The following is a 15673-nucleotide window of genomic DNA, read 5'->3' on the forward strand; positions in this document are numbered from 1 at the left end:
TCACTATTTTTGTGACGGTTGTGAAAATTCCCACTAAATAAAATAAAACAACAGGATTCATTTTCCTCACATAAGTGACTGATTCAAATAACATTAACTTCAGCCATGCAAAATTTTGTGTGTTTGAATGTTTTCAACAAGGAAAGATAAATTTCATAAAGTGATATTTGGAGGGCACAAAACCAACAAAAACTGCTAAGGTTTATTTATTTCCCTTAGCTTTGAGAGATTGAGAAGATTTTGGTGGGAGATGATAATACTCATAAATGTTTTTGGCTGCAAGATTATGTATGTATGGTTATTATTGCCAAAAGGAGATTCCTGGAGTAGTTTATAATTGTATTTTTTTAAATGTGTCAAGGAGAATCCAGAGCAAAGGATGGAAGTGTCTATAATGAATGTATGAATAAAAATAAATCAAATTAAACCAATACACCTTGCATATCTGTATGTGTTAGATATTGGGTTTTACCGCTTTGTGTGCTTCACTCATTCATTAAATAATAAAAGAGAAATTAGAAGGGCCAAAAAAGAGAAAACAGCAAAAGGTGAAAAAAACAAACCTGAGATTCTTTAACTATATCAGAAGCAGGAAGCCTGTGAAAGGTTGTCCCACTTCTGGCTTCTGTGAGGTTTTTATACCATCCTCTGAAGCTACTGGTTTTGGCCACTGTTGGAGATGGGGACACTGAGCTAGCTGATCCAGCAGGGCAGTTTCTAAGTAGCCACTGCTGAATGTTGCCATTTAGACACAGCCCTCCGTTGGAGATGATGGGGCCATGCACCTCCTCAAGGGGAACTCAGGGAGGCACAGTCCCCTCCCCAAGTATCCTGGAATGAAGGGGGGATTCTTCTTCCTATTGGGGGAGGTGGAATTGACCTCACCTCCACCTCACAACTTTGGGATCAGTGTATACCCCTCAGGGTTGATAGGGGAGTCATCCCTGTGATCAGGGAGCTCAGAGACTGAGTTGGAGAGTCTCCTTGTATCCTCCTCAATCACCCATGTGAAGGCCACTTCAATCTGGCCCTATATTATATCACATCACTACCAGCTCCAATCCTGCAAATCCCTTATTATGCCAAAGACTTAATCTCTCAGTGCCTCAATTCCCCACTAGTAAAATGGGAATACAAATACTTCCTTTCTCACCCCCTTCTCGGTCATTATTCCTACAGTTTAGCTCCTTGTGATGTTTTCAGACTAGTTTATTCACTGAAAAATGCTGGTTTGAGTAACCTGAAACTATTTGCAAATTTGACACAAAGCCGCTGAATAATTTTAGTCAAAAGAATTTTTTCAGGTTTGATTCAAAAAGGGATTTAGAAGCTATTCACAAAATGGGGGCAAAGAGGTAGTGGTGTGCTGCCTGCAGCCTGGTAGTTAAGGTACTTATCGGGCATATAGGAGAGGCCAGTTTTAATCCTCACTTTGGATTAGAGAGTTGAATCCAGGTATTTCCCCTCCCAGGTGAGTGCTCTAACTACTGCGCTAGAGGATATCTGTCAGGGCAGCGCTCTATCTCTCCTATAGAAGTGCTTCACTTTGTATGAAATTCTTGAATAGTCATTGGGCCAGAGAGAGAATGAAAATGACACTACTTTCAGACATGGGATGCCATCTCTTAAGCATTTCTGCAGTGATTCAGCATCAGCCTAAGGGATCAGGGGGGCGTTAGGGGGCTAGGGCGCATGACTTAGGAGGAGAGGCTAATTTAGTCTGCAGAAGAGAAAAATGAGGTGGGGATTTGATAGCACCCTTCAACTACCTAAAGGGGGTTCCAAAGAGGATGGAGCTCACCTGTTCTCAGTGGTGGCAGATGACAGAACAAGGAACAATGGTCTCAAGTTGCAGTGGGGCGGGGGAGTCTAGGCTGGATATTAGGAAAAATTATTTCACTAGGAGGGTGGTGAAGCACTGGAATGGGTTACCTAGGGAGGTGGTGGAATCTCCATCCTTAGAGATTTTTAAGGTTCGGCTTGACAAAACCCTGGCTGGGATGATTTAGTTGGGGATGGTCCTGCTTTGAGCAGGGGGTTGGACTAGATGACCTCCTGAGGTCTCTTCCAGCCCTAATCTTCTATGTTTCTATGATCAATTGTTCAGTCACGTATGCATGTACTTAACTTTAAGGCTACTGTGTTACATGTTGGCTGGTTTAAATTTACATGCAAACTAGTTTAAATTTAATTTTCTCTTGTCATGTTCACACAAAGCAATTGCTGATTTGTGTGCAGTGTGCAAGTTGTACAGGGTGCCAAGCTGTGTCTCAACCCATATAAAATATATTACTTGCATTATGTGTAATGCTCTGTAATCACCACAGTCTTTGACATAAACCAACAGCACAAACATGAAGACTTAGCTAAGAAGGGTTTAGTCAGATCCTTGTCCAACTCAATTAGTTGCCACTGTGCCTGGGAGCTGGTAGGGGCTTTTTCTGTGGCAAAGCTAAACCACAAGTAAATAAACTTAAAATGGACTTTGCATGAACCTTTGTATGAGTAAACTTTAACTCACTCCGGTGTCTGTTAAGCAAATACAAAAGGGGATGAGAGAGCATGGCCAAAGCAAATCTGTAGTGTACGTTAGTTGCAGAAAACACTTTATGGTATGCCCCCAGCTCTAGCCATTAATAAGCCAAACACTTCTATGCTTAAACTGCATGTTTTAAAAATAATTATTTTATTGCATACACCAGCATATCAACAAATGTCAGAGCACTGGGCACATATTAAGAAGATGTGGTGTTTTCTGCTAGTTACGCTATTGCCTTCCATGGCACTGCATGGCTGTACATGAGTGCAGAATTTGGCCCACACAGCGATCTAGTCACAGGAAGGAGTAGCATAGGATTAACAATCAATCCCCATTTCCCAGTTATGTTCACTCAAAATATAATGTTGAACTCAAGCTAGATTTATCCTTCGGTTTAATCAGCTTAATCAATATATTTTATTGTAGAATGGTGAACAAATCTATGCATGAGATAGGAAATAATATATACAGTCTGTAAAATACAATCTATTTTATATAATTATTAAATTCTTCACAAACTTTGCATGATTATAACTTTTGGAGACATCACATCCCAATCTGGTGTTTTAGGGGTGAGATTACTCCTATTGACAAACACTGGGAGGGGATATGAATAGTCCCTTTATACTTATAGTGGATAAAGTTAATAGCAAGCTGGAGATTAACAACTTTTGGTTAATAGCAACATTATGCCAGAAGCTGAGTCCATCCCATTGACATTAATGTTAATGAGATTTGGATACTGGCAACAGGCATGCTGCTTAACAACAACTTTTCACCTCTCCCTGCTTGTTCTGCCCTGGTATTGGTGGCCCAGGCTTAGCACATCCCCTTAGCAAAATCTCGGGTTTAGCACTTTCTTCCTTGGCTGCAGCATCACAAGTCTGCCTGTATCTGGGGACCCGCTGCCCAAATAGGAGGTAGTGGACTGGGGCACATGCATCTCCACCCAGCGGGGAAGCCCCTGCAGGAGTCTTGGTGCTGTAGGCTGGGAGGGGAAGTTGCAGGCAGGGCAGGAGTGTGGCAGGGGAACAGGGGTTTTCTATGGAAATCTCAGGAAAAACTTTCTAACTGTGTGAATGGTAAGACTGCCTAGGGAGGGTGTGGAAGCTTCATCCCTAGAGGTTTTCAAAAGGAGGCTGGATAGTCACCTGTCTTGGATGGTTTAGACACAACAAATCCTGCATCTTGGCAGAGGGTTAGACTAGATGACCTTTGTGGTCCCTTCTAACCCTATCGGCCTATAATTCTAAATATTGGCATTAAATATCACTCCAACCTCCATTGCTCAGAAACGCTCCTGAACTGCTCCCAATCCTCTGAGGATGGTTAAGAAGAAGTATGTGAGGCGTGGGGGAGGGGAAACCATACAATTACTTTACACTTCAACTGTTAGGACCCAATGACAGCAACATCGATGCTGATGACTAGAGAAGCTGGTGAGAACATAGGGGAAGCACACTTCACACTCCAACAAATGCTTTGGGGCCATTTAGAGGGCAATTTAAACTGACCAAGGAAGATCTGCAGACCATCATCACAGATGTCAGATGATATTTAATCAAAACAGGTGGTGGCTCAGAAGGGGGATTAGACTAATGCTATGCAGGAAGCTTACACTAACACAGAGACAAGAAAAATAATTTGTCAACATCTACAAACCAGAATTTAGGTACTTAAATCCATATTTGGGAGCCTCAATAAGTGGCCTGTTTTGCAAAGATGCCAAACATCCAGAAACTCCCATAAAGGCCCTTCCTGGGAATAAATTTTGAGACAATTGTGGTGAGACAATTTTATAATATCTGCATACTTCATGTTTCTGTGTCCATAATGAATCTGGGTTCAGACCTGAGTATGATATGGACATACCACTAGTTGGGTTGGTTAATGTTGTGCTAGTGATGGATGAAGATCAGGTGGCCACTTTGGTTTTGTCAGAGTGATCAGGTAATATTTGGAACCGTTAACATTATTATGTATGTTGAGTCATTAGCCTCTGCAATAGTTTTCATTTCAGTGATAAGGGAGGAGTGAATAAATGATTTATCCTCTAAAGCGAAATATTGGATTGATTGCTTGAGAAGTTTGTGATTTTTGTCCCCTTTATCTGAGAAATTGTAGACCTTTGTTGCTGGAAATGAGTGAAGAGAGTAGGAGTCACCCATGAGTGACTTGGCTTCTTTTGAGCAGAAAGATCCCAGAGGGTAGGATTGAACGATTACACTTTTGCTATGGGGTCTCTGGCTTTCTGTGGGATTATAGCTTGCTCCGATGCACATTCAATGGAGAATGTAAAATGGAGAGAAAACATTTTGTTATTGATAGAATACCACACTCATACATGTGCAGAAGTATGATTCTGTTTTTTTGAAACCTGAGAATAACTCGTAGTGAAGAGTGTGTGGGCTAAATTTTGCTCTCATTTATTTTTTGGCAAAAAACATGCTCTACTAGATAGAGTTGCTGATATGCTCATTTATTCGATAACTAATTCTTTTGAAAAAAGTCCATATTAGACATAAAATAATTAGGTGCGTTAATGACTGGAACTGGGCACATACGATGAAATGTTTTCTGTAAATAATTCTACCATTAATATGATTTTGCCCTGTTCAGCTTTGGCCCTTTTTGGAATTTGTTTAATACAGACATTGTCATGATCCAGTTGTAGTCATGCTAATGATCATGGCAAGTAAATTTTAGTTTCGATTTGCAAATATTTGTTCTTGGTTTATATTATATGTGTGGGGATTTTTTTCAACACAACAGTGGGAATAGATTTGCAAAAGCCCTCATCAGCACTTTGGCAAAGAGATAGTCGAATGAACTCGATAAGAAGCTAACCAAACCCTTTGTCATTAAGGATGTAACACATGTGCTGTTGTATTTTATCAGCGACTGCTGATGATAGAAAATTACAGGTTACTACACGCACACTGTAATTAATATATTTTATATGGACATATGGCACTGATTAACACTCTCCACAACTCGCGCAGATCAGTAGCTCCTTTGTGTGAACGTGATAAGAGAAGATTAAATTTAAATGAGTTTGCATCCAGCCAACATATAATATGTCTAAAGTTAAGCTTGTGCATAAGTGAGTGGAGGATCCATGCCTTACTGAACAACTACAGAAATATGTGAAATGACATCCCATCCCTGCAGATGGAGGGGAATGAAGGCATTTAATTGCACAATAAATACAGTTTTAGTCATCAGTGATGTTTACTGATACGCAGCTACTTTAATTGTGTCACGTAATAAGGTACTGCATGTCTGTCACTTCCTACTTCTATTAACACTGGTGTTGACTGAACTGCCGCCATTCAAGCCTCCAAATCCCATCTGATGCCGTGAATAGACTCTGGTTGGTAATATCTTTTCCTTCCTGAACTCAGATTTACATTTTAGATGCTCTTTTGGGGGTAAAATAACTAATAACCTGTACCTCAGTCACTTGGTTTGTGTCACATTTGTATGTGGTTTTTGACAGGTCCTTAGATGGCATTATGGTGAAGGCTTGTAACATTTCCTCAGAAGGAGTGAGGAGAATTGACACTGCAACTCCTCTGGTCTCTATATTTTGTGGGGATAAAGGATTGTTGGAATGAGGGACAATAGACAAAAAGTCTCCTAAGGGTAGATCTGTTCTTTTTCATAGATTGAGACATTACTTAAAAGTTATTGTAAAATGTACCATTTACAGTACTTTACAAATGAACATGGCCCAAAAGAATATTCACCATAATTGAGCATGGTACTTTAAATTGATATAGGCGAGTATTTTTTGTGTTCTTAATACAGCATTCAATAGTGGGTTCTTTTTGTACTGTTTTCAATCAAACCTAACTTTCAGTCTCCCGACTTGCATTGATGTGCCACATATCTAGCAATTTTATTTTTGTAAAATTCTGTGGTAAATTTGACTCAACAAAGTAAGGGATTGATATCACTGCACAGAACCAGGGAAAGTGCTTGTGGGCTATATTAAAGTCATGCTTTTTAAGCACAATTGCCATTCCAGTCATATTATAAATGTCTTTTATTGGGATATGTGATTACTATATGGGCCAAGTAGTGTGGAGGTTTTATGATGTATTCTCGACAAATTTATTTTAAAAAATTAGTCTGAGAAATTTATAATCCTGGAAATAATGGTTTATAGCAGTATGTTAGATTATAAACTCTTTGTGGCAGGGACCATGTCTTCCTATGTGTTTGGTCAATGTCCAATAAAATAGGCTCATGATCCACAATATATTATTAAGTAATAATAAAATAACAAACGTATAGATGTGGCCATTACCTGAGTGGCATGAATGCATTCCTTGACATATTTTTAATCCTTATTTTTATTGTGTTTCTGTGTTTAACAAAACATAAGATGCTAACTTACATAACACCAGTCCTGGGTATGAAGCAATTTAACTGCTTTGTAGTGCTTAACGTATAACAATACTCCACATAGGACCTGCTCCATCTTCTATTGCAGGCAAAGAGGGTGTTTCAGTAAGTTCAATAAGAGTTGGATTTCGCCATAAATACAACAGAATCATGACAGAGACTAAAGTAGGGCCTGTCCCCGACTGAATTCCATATTACTGTGCTTGTGAGTAAGAATTGGCAGGTAAAATAGTGGGTTTTTTTTTTCCATTTTCCAGCATGTATTTCACACTCTTTAGATATAGAAGAGAATTGGCATAAACATTACAAAGCCAAGATGTATGTTGGTAGAAATGTTATTAATAGACGCATTTTTTTTTCACAGAAACAAGATGTGGTGGTTTATGGCAGTAGTCTGTCTAATACAAGCCATTACAAACTCAGAAGAACTCATCAAGAAAAGAAACATGAATCCCGAAACATTTATGAATATTGTAAGTCAAGTATTTGTGAAAATCTTAACTATAATGGAACATAATAATTAGACATTGGCCTGAAAATTCAGATTCAGGTTGAGGGCCGCATTTCAAATTTTTAACCATAACATTTCGGAGTGTCTTGTTTTGGGATTTAGAAAGGCTCATTAAATACATCTACCAAGTGACCTAATTGCAAACGTTGGATCCAAGTTTAGGTCCATATTTAATATTGATAATGTTTCATTAACAAGTTTTCTCTTTAACTCTTTCCCTTCCCCCACTATAGCAGCACTTAACTGTTTTTCCAAAAGAGCCTTACAATTTATCTGTATTGAAGGATAGATCAGGGGAAGTATGAAGTGTGCATATGAGTAAGTCAGCTATAAATGGGAGTGATCTCTTACATTCAGTTCCATGCATTTCATTGTTCCCGGAGAGAAAATTCATCACGCCTGTTTTCTCTTCTCAGATATCATGGTTCCCTATTTTGAGGGAGGATCTGAGCCAGCAATAATGAGTCTACATAATAGTTATGCTCAAACACTTTTTTGACAACCCTTCGCGAAGTAATTGCTTGATGTATGTACGTTAAGGGATTATTAAATAGATGATTATGATTTAAAGTATGAAGCATAAGATAGATCTTTACAAGAGATAAGTTGTAAGAAAATGTGGAGCTGAATACATGGAGACTTTGCAAAAGGTGTGGGTTTCAAGGCGAGAGTGAAATGAGCACAGAAAGGATGCTTGGTGTTTGGCATGTTTCTGTGGTATTGTAAACACTTATATTTGGGGTAGTTTATACCCTTACTTTTATAAGAGGATTCATAATAAAGTTCTTTCTATCATGGAGCCAACCATTTTCTGAGATGTAAAGATACATAATTATTATAGTCTAAAGTTTGGTTTAATGGAAACTCCCCATTGGAGTGGATTTTAATAGCTAGAGCTATCAGAGAATTACGCAAGAGCATGCAGGATTCCTGCAGTGCTGGCCCTTCAGGTTAGGCAAGATGGAGTTCACCTACCTTGTTTTGGCTCAGGTATATTACGATCATTGTCTGCAGATGTAAATTGGCTCTGAGAAAGATTTAGCATGTCAATTTTGCTACCAATGTTCAGTTGAGCTGTCAGCAGACACCATTGCTTATAATCTTCTGGTTCTTACGAGTTCCTAAAACTGGCATTTTCCAGAATGCTCTGCACAAACCTACTCCTCACATACTAGGATGAAGTGTTTATATTATTAAATACTGAGGCTCTGGGACCCAGACCTATCTCCCCTCCATGTGCTTCATTACCTTTCTGTTCGGGTTCATGTCGCAGTCCTGGAAAAGCTCCCCCAGCTGGAAATTCACTAGACTACTGTGTTTGGGCCTCGCACACTGGGCTCACATGCTTTAAGCATCCCTAGTCTGAGTAGTCTGTAACACTGTCTCTTTTCTTGGCCTCTCTGGCATGCTTCCTGGGCACGGGCTCCTTGTTTGTTACCCTGTCACTGAGATAGGGCCTCGTGGCCCACCAGCTGTAGGCCCCCACCAGTGCTAATACCTCGGGTTCCCCCATAATTTAAGATCACCCTATCCCTGAGCTCCTAGTTTGTGGGAACTCTGTGTTTATAGTGAAGCAAACAGATACACAGATTTCTCAGAAGATTCCAAAAACCAATCACTCTTTACTTTAGCAAACACAAGGAAGACATAGCTAGACAAAACTATGACACCTGTACACATTTTCCTGCCTCAGTTTCCTCAGCACTCTTGAGCATTCTTTGAGCTTAGGGCATGTACACTAAGGAGTCCAGGATACCATCTCCTGTACATGGCTTTTCCTCCAAATCATAAAGTCTCTCCCGTTTTCTGCATAGTTTCCTTATTCCTCAGCCAGTCCTGCAGTTAAATAGAACTCTTCTACTATGACAGCATGTCCCTCTGTTCCTCTTTCCTGGCCAAAGGCCCTTTGTGTCATTCTTGGAGTTCCTCTTTATCAGTGATCAGGCTCATCAGGTGACCAGAGTCCCACCACACGATCTATTGTTTTGTTACCTCCTCCTTGGAGTTAAGACATGAAAAACTGGTTTGCTCTGGGCAGCAATCATCTCTTTGCTAAAGGTGCTCCATTTGAACAGAGGCTCATCAAAGTTGAGTGGCCTACCATTGTCCCTGATCAGAGAGAGAGGCGACAATCCTGACAGCTGATGGTGAATTGTACACATTCAATTTCAGCAATTTCATAAAATCAACCAGAATTCTTAAATTGTACGTAGACAAATTCCCCAAATCATCACAGATCAAAAGTTACTTTTTACTATATTTTTCTCATTTATTGATCATTGAACCTTTTTATGGCATCTAAATGCTTCACTTATTGAGGATTTCTTGAAATGACTATTCCAATGAAAACTATTTTCAAATAATAGATTCCTGAATATTTATTCACTTCTGACTAATGCCATTACATTTGGATGTGCAAAGGAAGAACATAGAAATGTTTACATTCTTTGTGGAGAAATTTTCTAAGCTTTTCCACAGCTAATCCAGCCTTCTTGGTACCTCCTTGTTCAGGTGATTGGGCTGGAAATCTCAGGAGAATGGGCTCTCTGGGAATATTTTCAATACTTTCTGGTGTGGGCCAGGTTAGGAATACAATTCTGTCACTATTTTAGGCTTTGTTCCATATCCCTGTTGAAACTAGTTAAGTGCGGGAACTCATAAAATTTAAACAAACACTCACGCTAACACTTCCGAGTGGGAAACGCCCTCTTCCTTGCAACAGATAATGAAAAATCTGACCAGGGGCGGCTCTAGGTATTTTGCCACCCCAAGCACGGCAGGCAGGCTGCCTTCGGCGGCTTGCCTGCAGGAGGTCCCCGGTCCTGTGGATTCGGCGGCCCGCCTGCGGGAGATCTGCTTGCCGCCCTAGTGGCGACCGACAGAGCGCCCCCGTGGCTTGCCGCCCAAAGCACGCGCTTGGAGTGCTGATGCCGGGAGCCGCCCCTGAATCTGATACATGTAAACAGTCTTAGACATTTCTTTTAATTCCCTCAGAGTCAGTTGATCTGCTATGAAGGATATCCCAGTGAGGAGTATGAAGTTCTGACAGAGGATGGCTATTACTTGAGAATAAACAGAATTCCTTATGGCAGAGGAAAACCTACAGACAAAGGTATGGTTCATTTTGCTTGATGCACAAAACCCCAAATAACACTCATCCAAAATAAAACAAACCAACCCACCAATCCAGGTTTAAAAAAGATATATTGGAGGCATATTTAATGTCTGTGGCGAAATCCTGAACCCAAATCTCAGGCTGAAAACTAACCAATCAATCAATCAATCAAGTCTTTACAAATGTCTATATGTTTGTGATTTTTCTGAACAAAGCAGGGTGAGGAAAATTGAGAATGATTAGGTCATGGTTTTTGACATTAGCAATAACATAAGTTTGAGAACAGGAGAGGCTGGATGCCTGTTGGCTGAGTTGCACAGTGATTTTTTCCTATAAATTTGTGACTTTTGTATATTTTATTCTGTTTGGTTGTTATGTCAAGCAACCAGCCTTAGTTATGAGCAACAAAAAACAGGGATTTAGTATGGAAATACTTAGGAAATCTTAACTACAGCTGTTAGCAGCATTAAAGCTAATTGTACATATATATGTATAGAATACTAATGACAGCCGTAGCTAAACTTCCCTAAACATTTCCATTTTAACCCCCTCTTTACAGTAGCTTGTAACTCTAGCTAATTATTTGCCATGGGGTATCATACTTGTGGGTGTGCTCTGATATAAAGGTTTTATCAGCATGTGTTTGGGATGAGTGAAATACAGTATGTCACTTTGCCAAGTTACAGAACTACAAGTTTGGTAAAGTATTCCATTTATTTAGGTCCAAAGCCAGCTGTGCTTCTCCAGCATGGATTGTTTGGTCAAGGTACCAACTGGATCGAAAATTTGGCCAACAACAGTTTGGGCTTCATGCTAGCAGATGCTGGCTATGATGTTTGGATAGGAAATAGCAGAGGAACAACATGGTCTCAAAGACACCAGAAATTTTCAGTTGCCCAAGAGGAATTTTGGGATTTCAGGTAGGCTGAACTGGAGAGAAACTAGTGAAAGTGGCAAACTGTTTGCATGTTGGCAATTCTGTATGTGCAGTGATCTATGTTTCTCTTAATTCATGTGAACATCAATTTGTGTGATTTGTGCACAGCAATGGTGCTCAGATAGGATTTAGATCTGTAATTCTGTATGAATTTCCATTTGGTTCCATTGTCATGGCCTTGGGAGGCCATCAGTTTAAATCAGCAGAGAACCTCTTCATGCACCCCTTACTCACATCATTAATGCCACTGTCTTCAGTAGCACTAGGATTGAAAGATGTAGCACAGAGCTAAACAGAATCCTCTGTGTGGTAGAAATCTTTGCATTGAAACGTGTCATCGTCAGGGCCATTACTCACCTACAGAAATATATTGTGCTGTTAGATAGGTTTAGTTCATTAAATATCACAAGGAAACTTTCCTTCACTGCAATTTCGCTGCCCCAAGCATGGCGGCATGCCTCTGGGGGCGCTCTGCCGCTCGCCGGTCCCGTGGCTCCGGTGGACCTCCTGCAGGCGTGCCGCCGTGCTTGGGGCGGCAAAATTGCTAGAGCCAGCCCTGGGCAGCACCATGCTTAAGTGGCAGCTGCACATTCTCTTTCATATGGGGAAGCTCAGGCATAAAATGCATGGAATACAGGTTTCAGGCAATATTATCAAGCTTTCCAGTTGGTTGCTGCCTCCCCTTTGGGCATTATTTAACTATTGCTGAGCCATTTTCTAACAAGCTTGTTGTTAATAATTTACTGGAACTGGGTCTAGTTATTAGAATACCCTCTAAAGGACATTGCCATTTTCCTTTAGCACAGAATTATAATTAAAAGAGCATTGGGCTAAGATTAATTCAAACATCCTGTCTTGGCCAACAGAGCATTATGTTTCCTAAGCTTGTAAACACACTCAATATTGAAAAATAAATAGACCATCTGTATTATGTAGAGAGATAAAAACTCAAACTCTAGGCTGGCAAACTGAGGCTGGGCTGGATCCCTGAAGAGTTTGAGCTGTTATCTAACAGACCCAGAGTTCACCAGTGTTGCATTCAAATGTATGTGGGCAGGATTTCCTGGCCAGATTCTCTCCCTAGTCAGAGCTCCGCTCACTGCAAAGCTGGTTACAGCTCCCTGATTCTGAGAGCAAGCCCTGCCAATTTTCAGATGCTGCTGAGCTGCTGAAAGCTGTAGCTCTCATATAGGGTCTTTAATGGACCCTTTACCAGTGAAGTGGTTGAGTGAAGGATGGGATACTAGCCAGAGGCACAGCCCCAGGTCCCACGCAGTTGCACTCAGCAGAGAGCTTCCCTACACAATGGGAATTTTCTCCTGGAAATCTATCCCCAAATTCCAGTCCCTTAAGGTCACCGTAGTGGTGCATAAGAGGCATAACTTACTTGAGAATCTGACCCTATAACTTCATTATGTGGCTAACTTCATTTTTTTATATTGCAGTTTTCATGAAATGGGCAAATATGACCTTCAAGCTATGATAAACTTTATTCTGCAGGAAACTGGACAGAAGCAACTGTATTATATTGGCTACTCTCAGGGAGGCAGTATGGGTATGCTAGCGAATTTGGTGCATTTGCATTGTACTTTTCTCTCTCTTAAGTACAAAAGGCTTTCTCTGGGCTATTATTAACTCTTTCATAAGTTTATAAGCAGAAAATTGCAGAGACTATTCCCATTTTTGTGTAACATGCCAACACTTTATATAGGGCTAAGTTCAGGATTCCTTTCTCAGTTTTCAGTCAGATCGGACTCAGGTAAAAGTCCCACTGAAGCCATGAAGCCTGTGATATAATCAGAGGCAGCCAACAGATTCCTAGAAAAACCAGAGAGGTTTTGGTGGCCGCCAAAGATTCCTCTCCTGCTGAACTTCATCTTGGTGTCACAAGTGGAATTTTTAACTATACTTCAGCCTGAAAAATCTTTCATTGCTGAAGGGACAAGGATACCCTCTAAAATTAACCCACGGATGCTGCACCAAATTCATGGCTTTTGTTTTCAGGTGAAATGCATGGTGCTCCCTTCTTCCATACTAATGGATAGTCTAGCCCAAGTGTAAAAATGAGCTTATTGTTCCAACTCAGGCTTATCAAGTTATCATATTCTCCGTTAACAATAGGGACAAAATCCTATCTTTTTAGTCTCAATAACAATAATCGAGAGATCTGCTTCTTGGCAATAGGCATTAAAGAGGTCCATATCAGGACTATATTTGACCACAGAAATAAGAAATAATCTCCTTTTAACATCTCTGCTGTGAAAGTGATATAAAAGTTAAACAGAAAGGTCATGAACAAATATCCCTGCTAACTCCTCTGAAGCGCTGATGACCTTGGTACAGTTTCCATTTCTGCTTGTTCTTATTCTGGGATAAATTGCATCATTCAGCATACTTTATCAGATGCATGCAGTGGAAAATACAATAAGAAGATATATATACACAGAGAACATGAAAAAATGGGTGTCCCCATACCAACTATAATGAGACTAATCAATTAAGGTGGGCTATTATCAGCAGGAGAAAAAACAATTTTGTAGTGATAATCAGGATGGCCCATTTCCAACAATTGTCGAGAAGGTGTGAGTAACAGTAGGGGAAAAATTACCATGGGGAAATAGTTTTACTTTGTGTAATAATCCATCCACTCCTAGTCTTTATTCAAGCTTAATTTAATGGTGTAGAGTTTGCAAATTAATTCCAATTCAGCAGTTTCTCATTGGAGTCCGTTTTTGAAGCTTTTTTGTTGGAGAATTGCAACTTTTAGGTTTGTAATTGAGTCCAGGGACGGTCACTCAATTAATGTGCAAACTGGACACCATTAAATTAGGCTTGAATAAAGACTGGGAGTGGATGGGTCATTACAGAAAGTAAAACTATTTCCCCATGCTAATTTTTCCCCTACTGTTACTCGCACCTTCTTGTCAACTGTTGGAAATAGGCCATCCTGATTATCACTACAATAGTTTTTTTCTTCTCCTGCTGATAATAGCCCACCTTAATAAATTAGTCTCATTATAGTTGGTATGGCAACACCCATCTTTTCATGTTGTGTGTGTGTGTGTATATGTATATATATATATATCTTCCTACTGTATTTTCCACTGCATACATCCGATGAAGTGGATTTTGCCCACGAAAGCTTATGCCCAAATAAATTTGTTAGTCACTAAGGCAGTGGTTCTCAAAAGTGGGCTGCCGCTTGTTCAGGGAAAGCTCCTGGCAGGCCAGGCCGGTTTGTTTACCTGATGCGTCTGCAGGTTCGGCTGATTGCAGCTCCCACTGGCCGCGGTTCACCGCTCCAGGCCAATGGAGCTGCAGGAAGGGTGGCCGCGTCGCTTCCCGCAGCTCCCATTGGCCTGGAGTGGTGAACCGCAACCAAAGGGAGCCGCGATCAGCCGAACCTGTGGACGCGGCAGGTAAACAAACCAGCCCAGCCCGCCAGGGGCTTTCCCTGAACAAGCGGCAGCCCAATTTTGAGAACCACTGCTCCAAGATGCCACAAGGACTCCTCGTTCTTTTTGCTGATACAGACTAACATGGCTGCCACTCTGAAACCTGTCAGTATTCAGTTATTTTCTGTAAGATTTCCATAATTATTCTCTTCTACTTTCTCAGGATTCATAGCATTTTCTTCCATGCCACAGCTGGCACAGAAAGTCAAAATGTTTTTTGCCTTGGCTCCTGCTGTCACCGTTGGACACACCAAAAGCCCTATAGTGAGAATGTTGTTAATGCCTGAAGAAGCATTACAGGTATGAGATTTCTCTGTATTTTATTACGCTACTGAGTACTGGTCTTTAAAAAGAGGCATTGTGCCTGAGCAGGAGTTCCACGCTACCGGATAATACAAGAGGTAATATACTGTAAACAGTTTAGATTGCCACTGACATATTAATGCAGTCACAGTGCATGTATATTCCATAGTGGTTTTGGTTGTTTGTTTTGTTAAATATGTGTGTAGCGGGGTGGTTACTCCAAGTCAAGGTTCCTTCCCCACTCTGAACTTTAGGGTACAAATGTGGGGACCTGCATGGACACTTCTAAGCTTAATTACTAGCTTAGATCTGGTAACTCTGCCACCATCCAGAAATTTCAGTGTCTGGAGCACTTTCTGTCCCCCTAAAACTTTCCCCTTCCTGGGTAGCCTTGAGAGGCTTC

At 40.6% G+C, this 15673-nt stretch overlaps 1 protein-coding gene and 1 long non-coding RNA gene across 2 annotated transcripts in view; one reads left to right on the top strand and one right to left on the bottom strand.

Annotated features, from left to right (window-relative positions):
• The window catches only part of LOC142047814 (uncharacterized), a 498924-nt gene extending 484424 nt beyond the window's left edge, over positions 1-14500 (bottom strand). Inside the window, exon 1 of the long non-coding RNA XR_012657070.1 lies at positions 14418-14500. This is a non-coding gene — a long non-coding RNA (uncharacterized LOC142047814). The remainder of the gene's footprint in view (positions 1-14417) is intronic.
• LOC116818978 (lipase member M-like) overlaps positions 7321-15673 on the top strand; it is a 15445-nt gene continuing 7092 nt past the window's right edge. The window contains exons 1-5 of the mRNA XM_032770282.1: positions 7321-7422; positions 10455-10572; positions 11297-11495; positions 12958-13067; positions 15131-15267. Coding sequence (XP_032626173.1) covers positions 7321-7422; positions 10455-10572; positions 11297-11495; positions 12958-13067; positions 15131-15267 — 666 coding nt within the window. The remainder of the gene's footprint in view (positions 7423-10454; positions 10573-11296; positions 11496-12957; positions 13068-15130; positions 15268-15673) is intronic.

Source organism: Chelonoidis abingdonii, chromosome 15 (assembly GCF_003597395.2).
Source record: "Chelonoidis abingdonii isolate Lonesome George chromosome 15, CheloAbing_2.0, whole genome shotgun sequence".
In the NCBI taxonomy this organism is placed as follows: domain Eukaryota; kingdom Metazoa; phylum Chordata; order Testudines; family Testudinidae; genus Chelonoidis; species Chelonoidis abingdonii.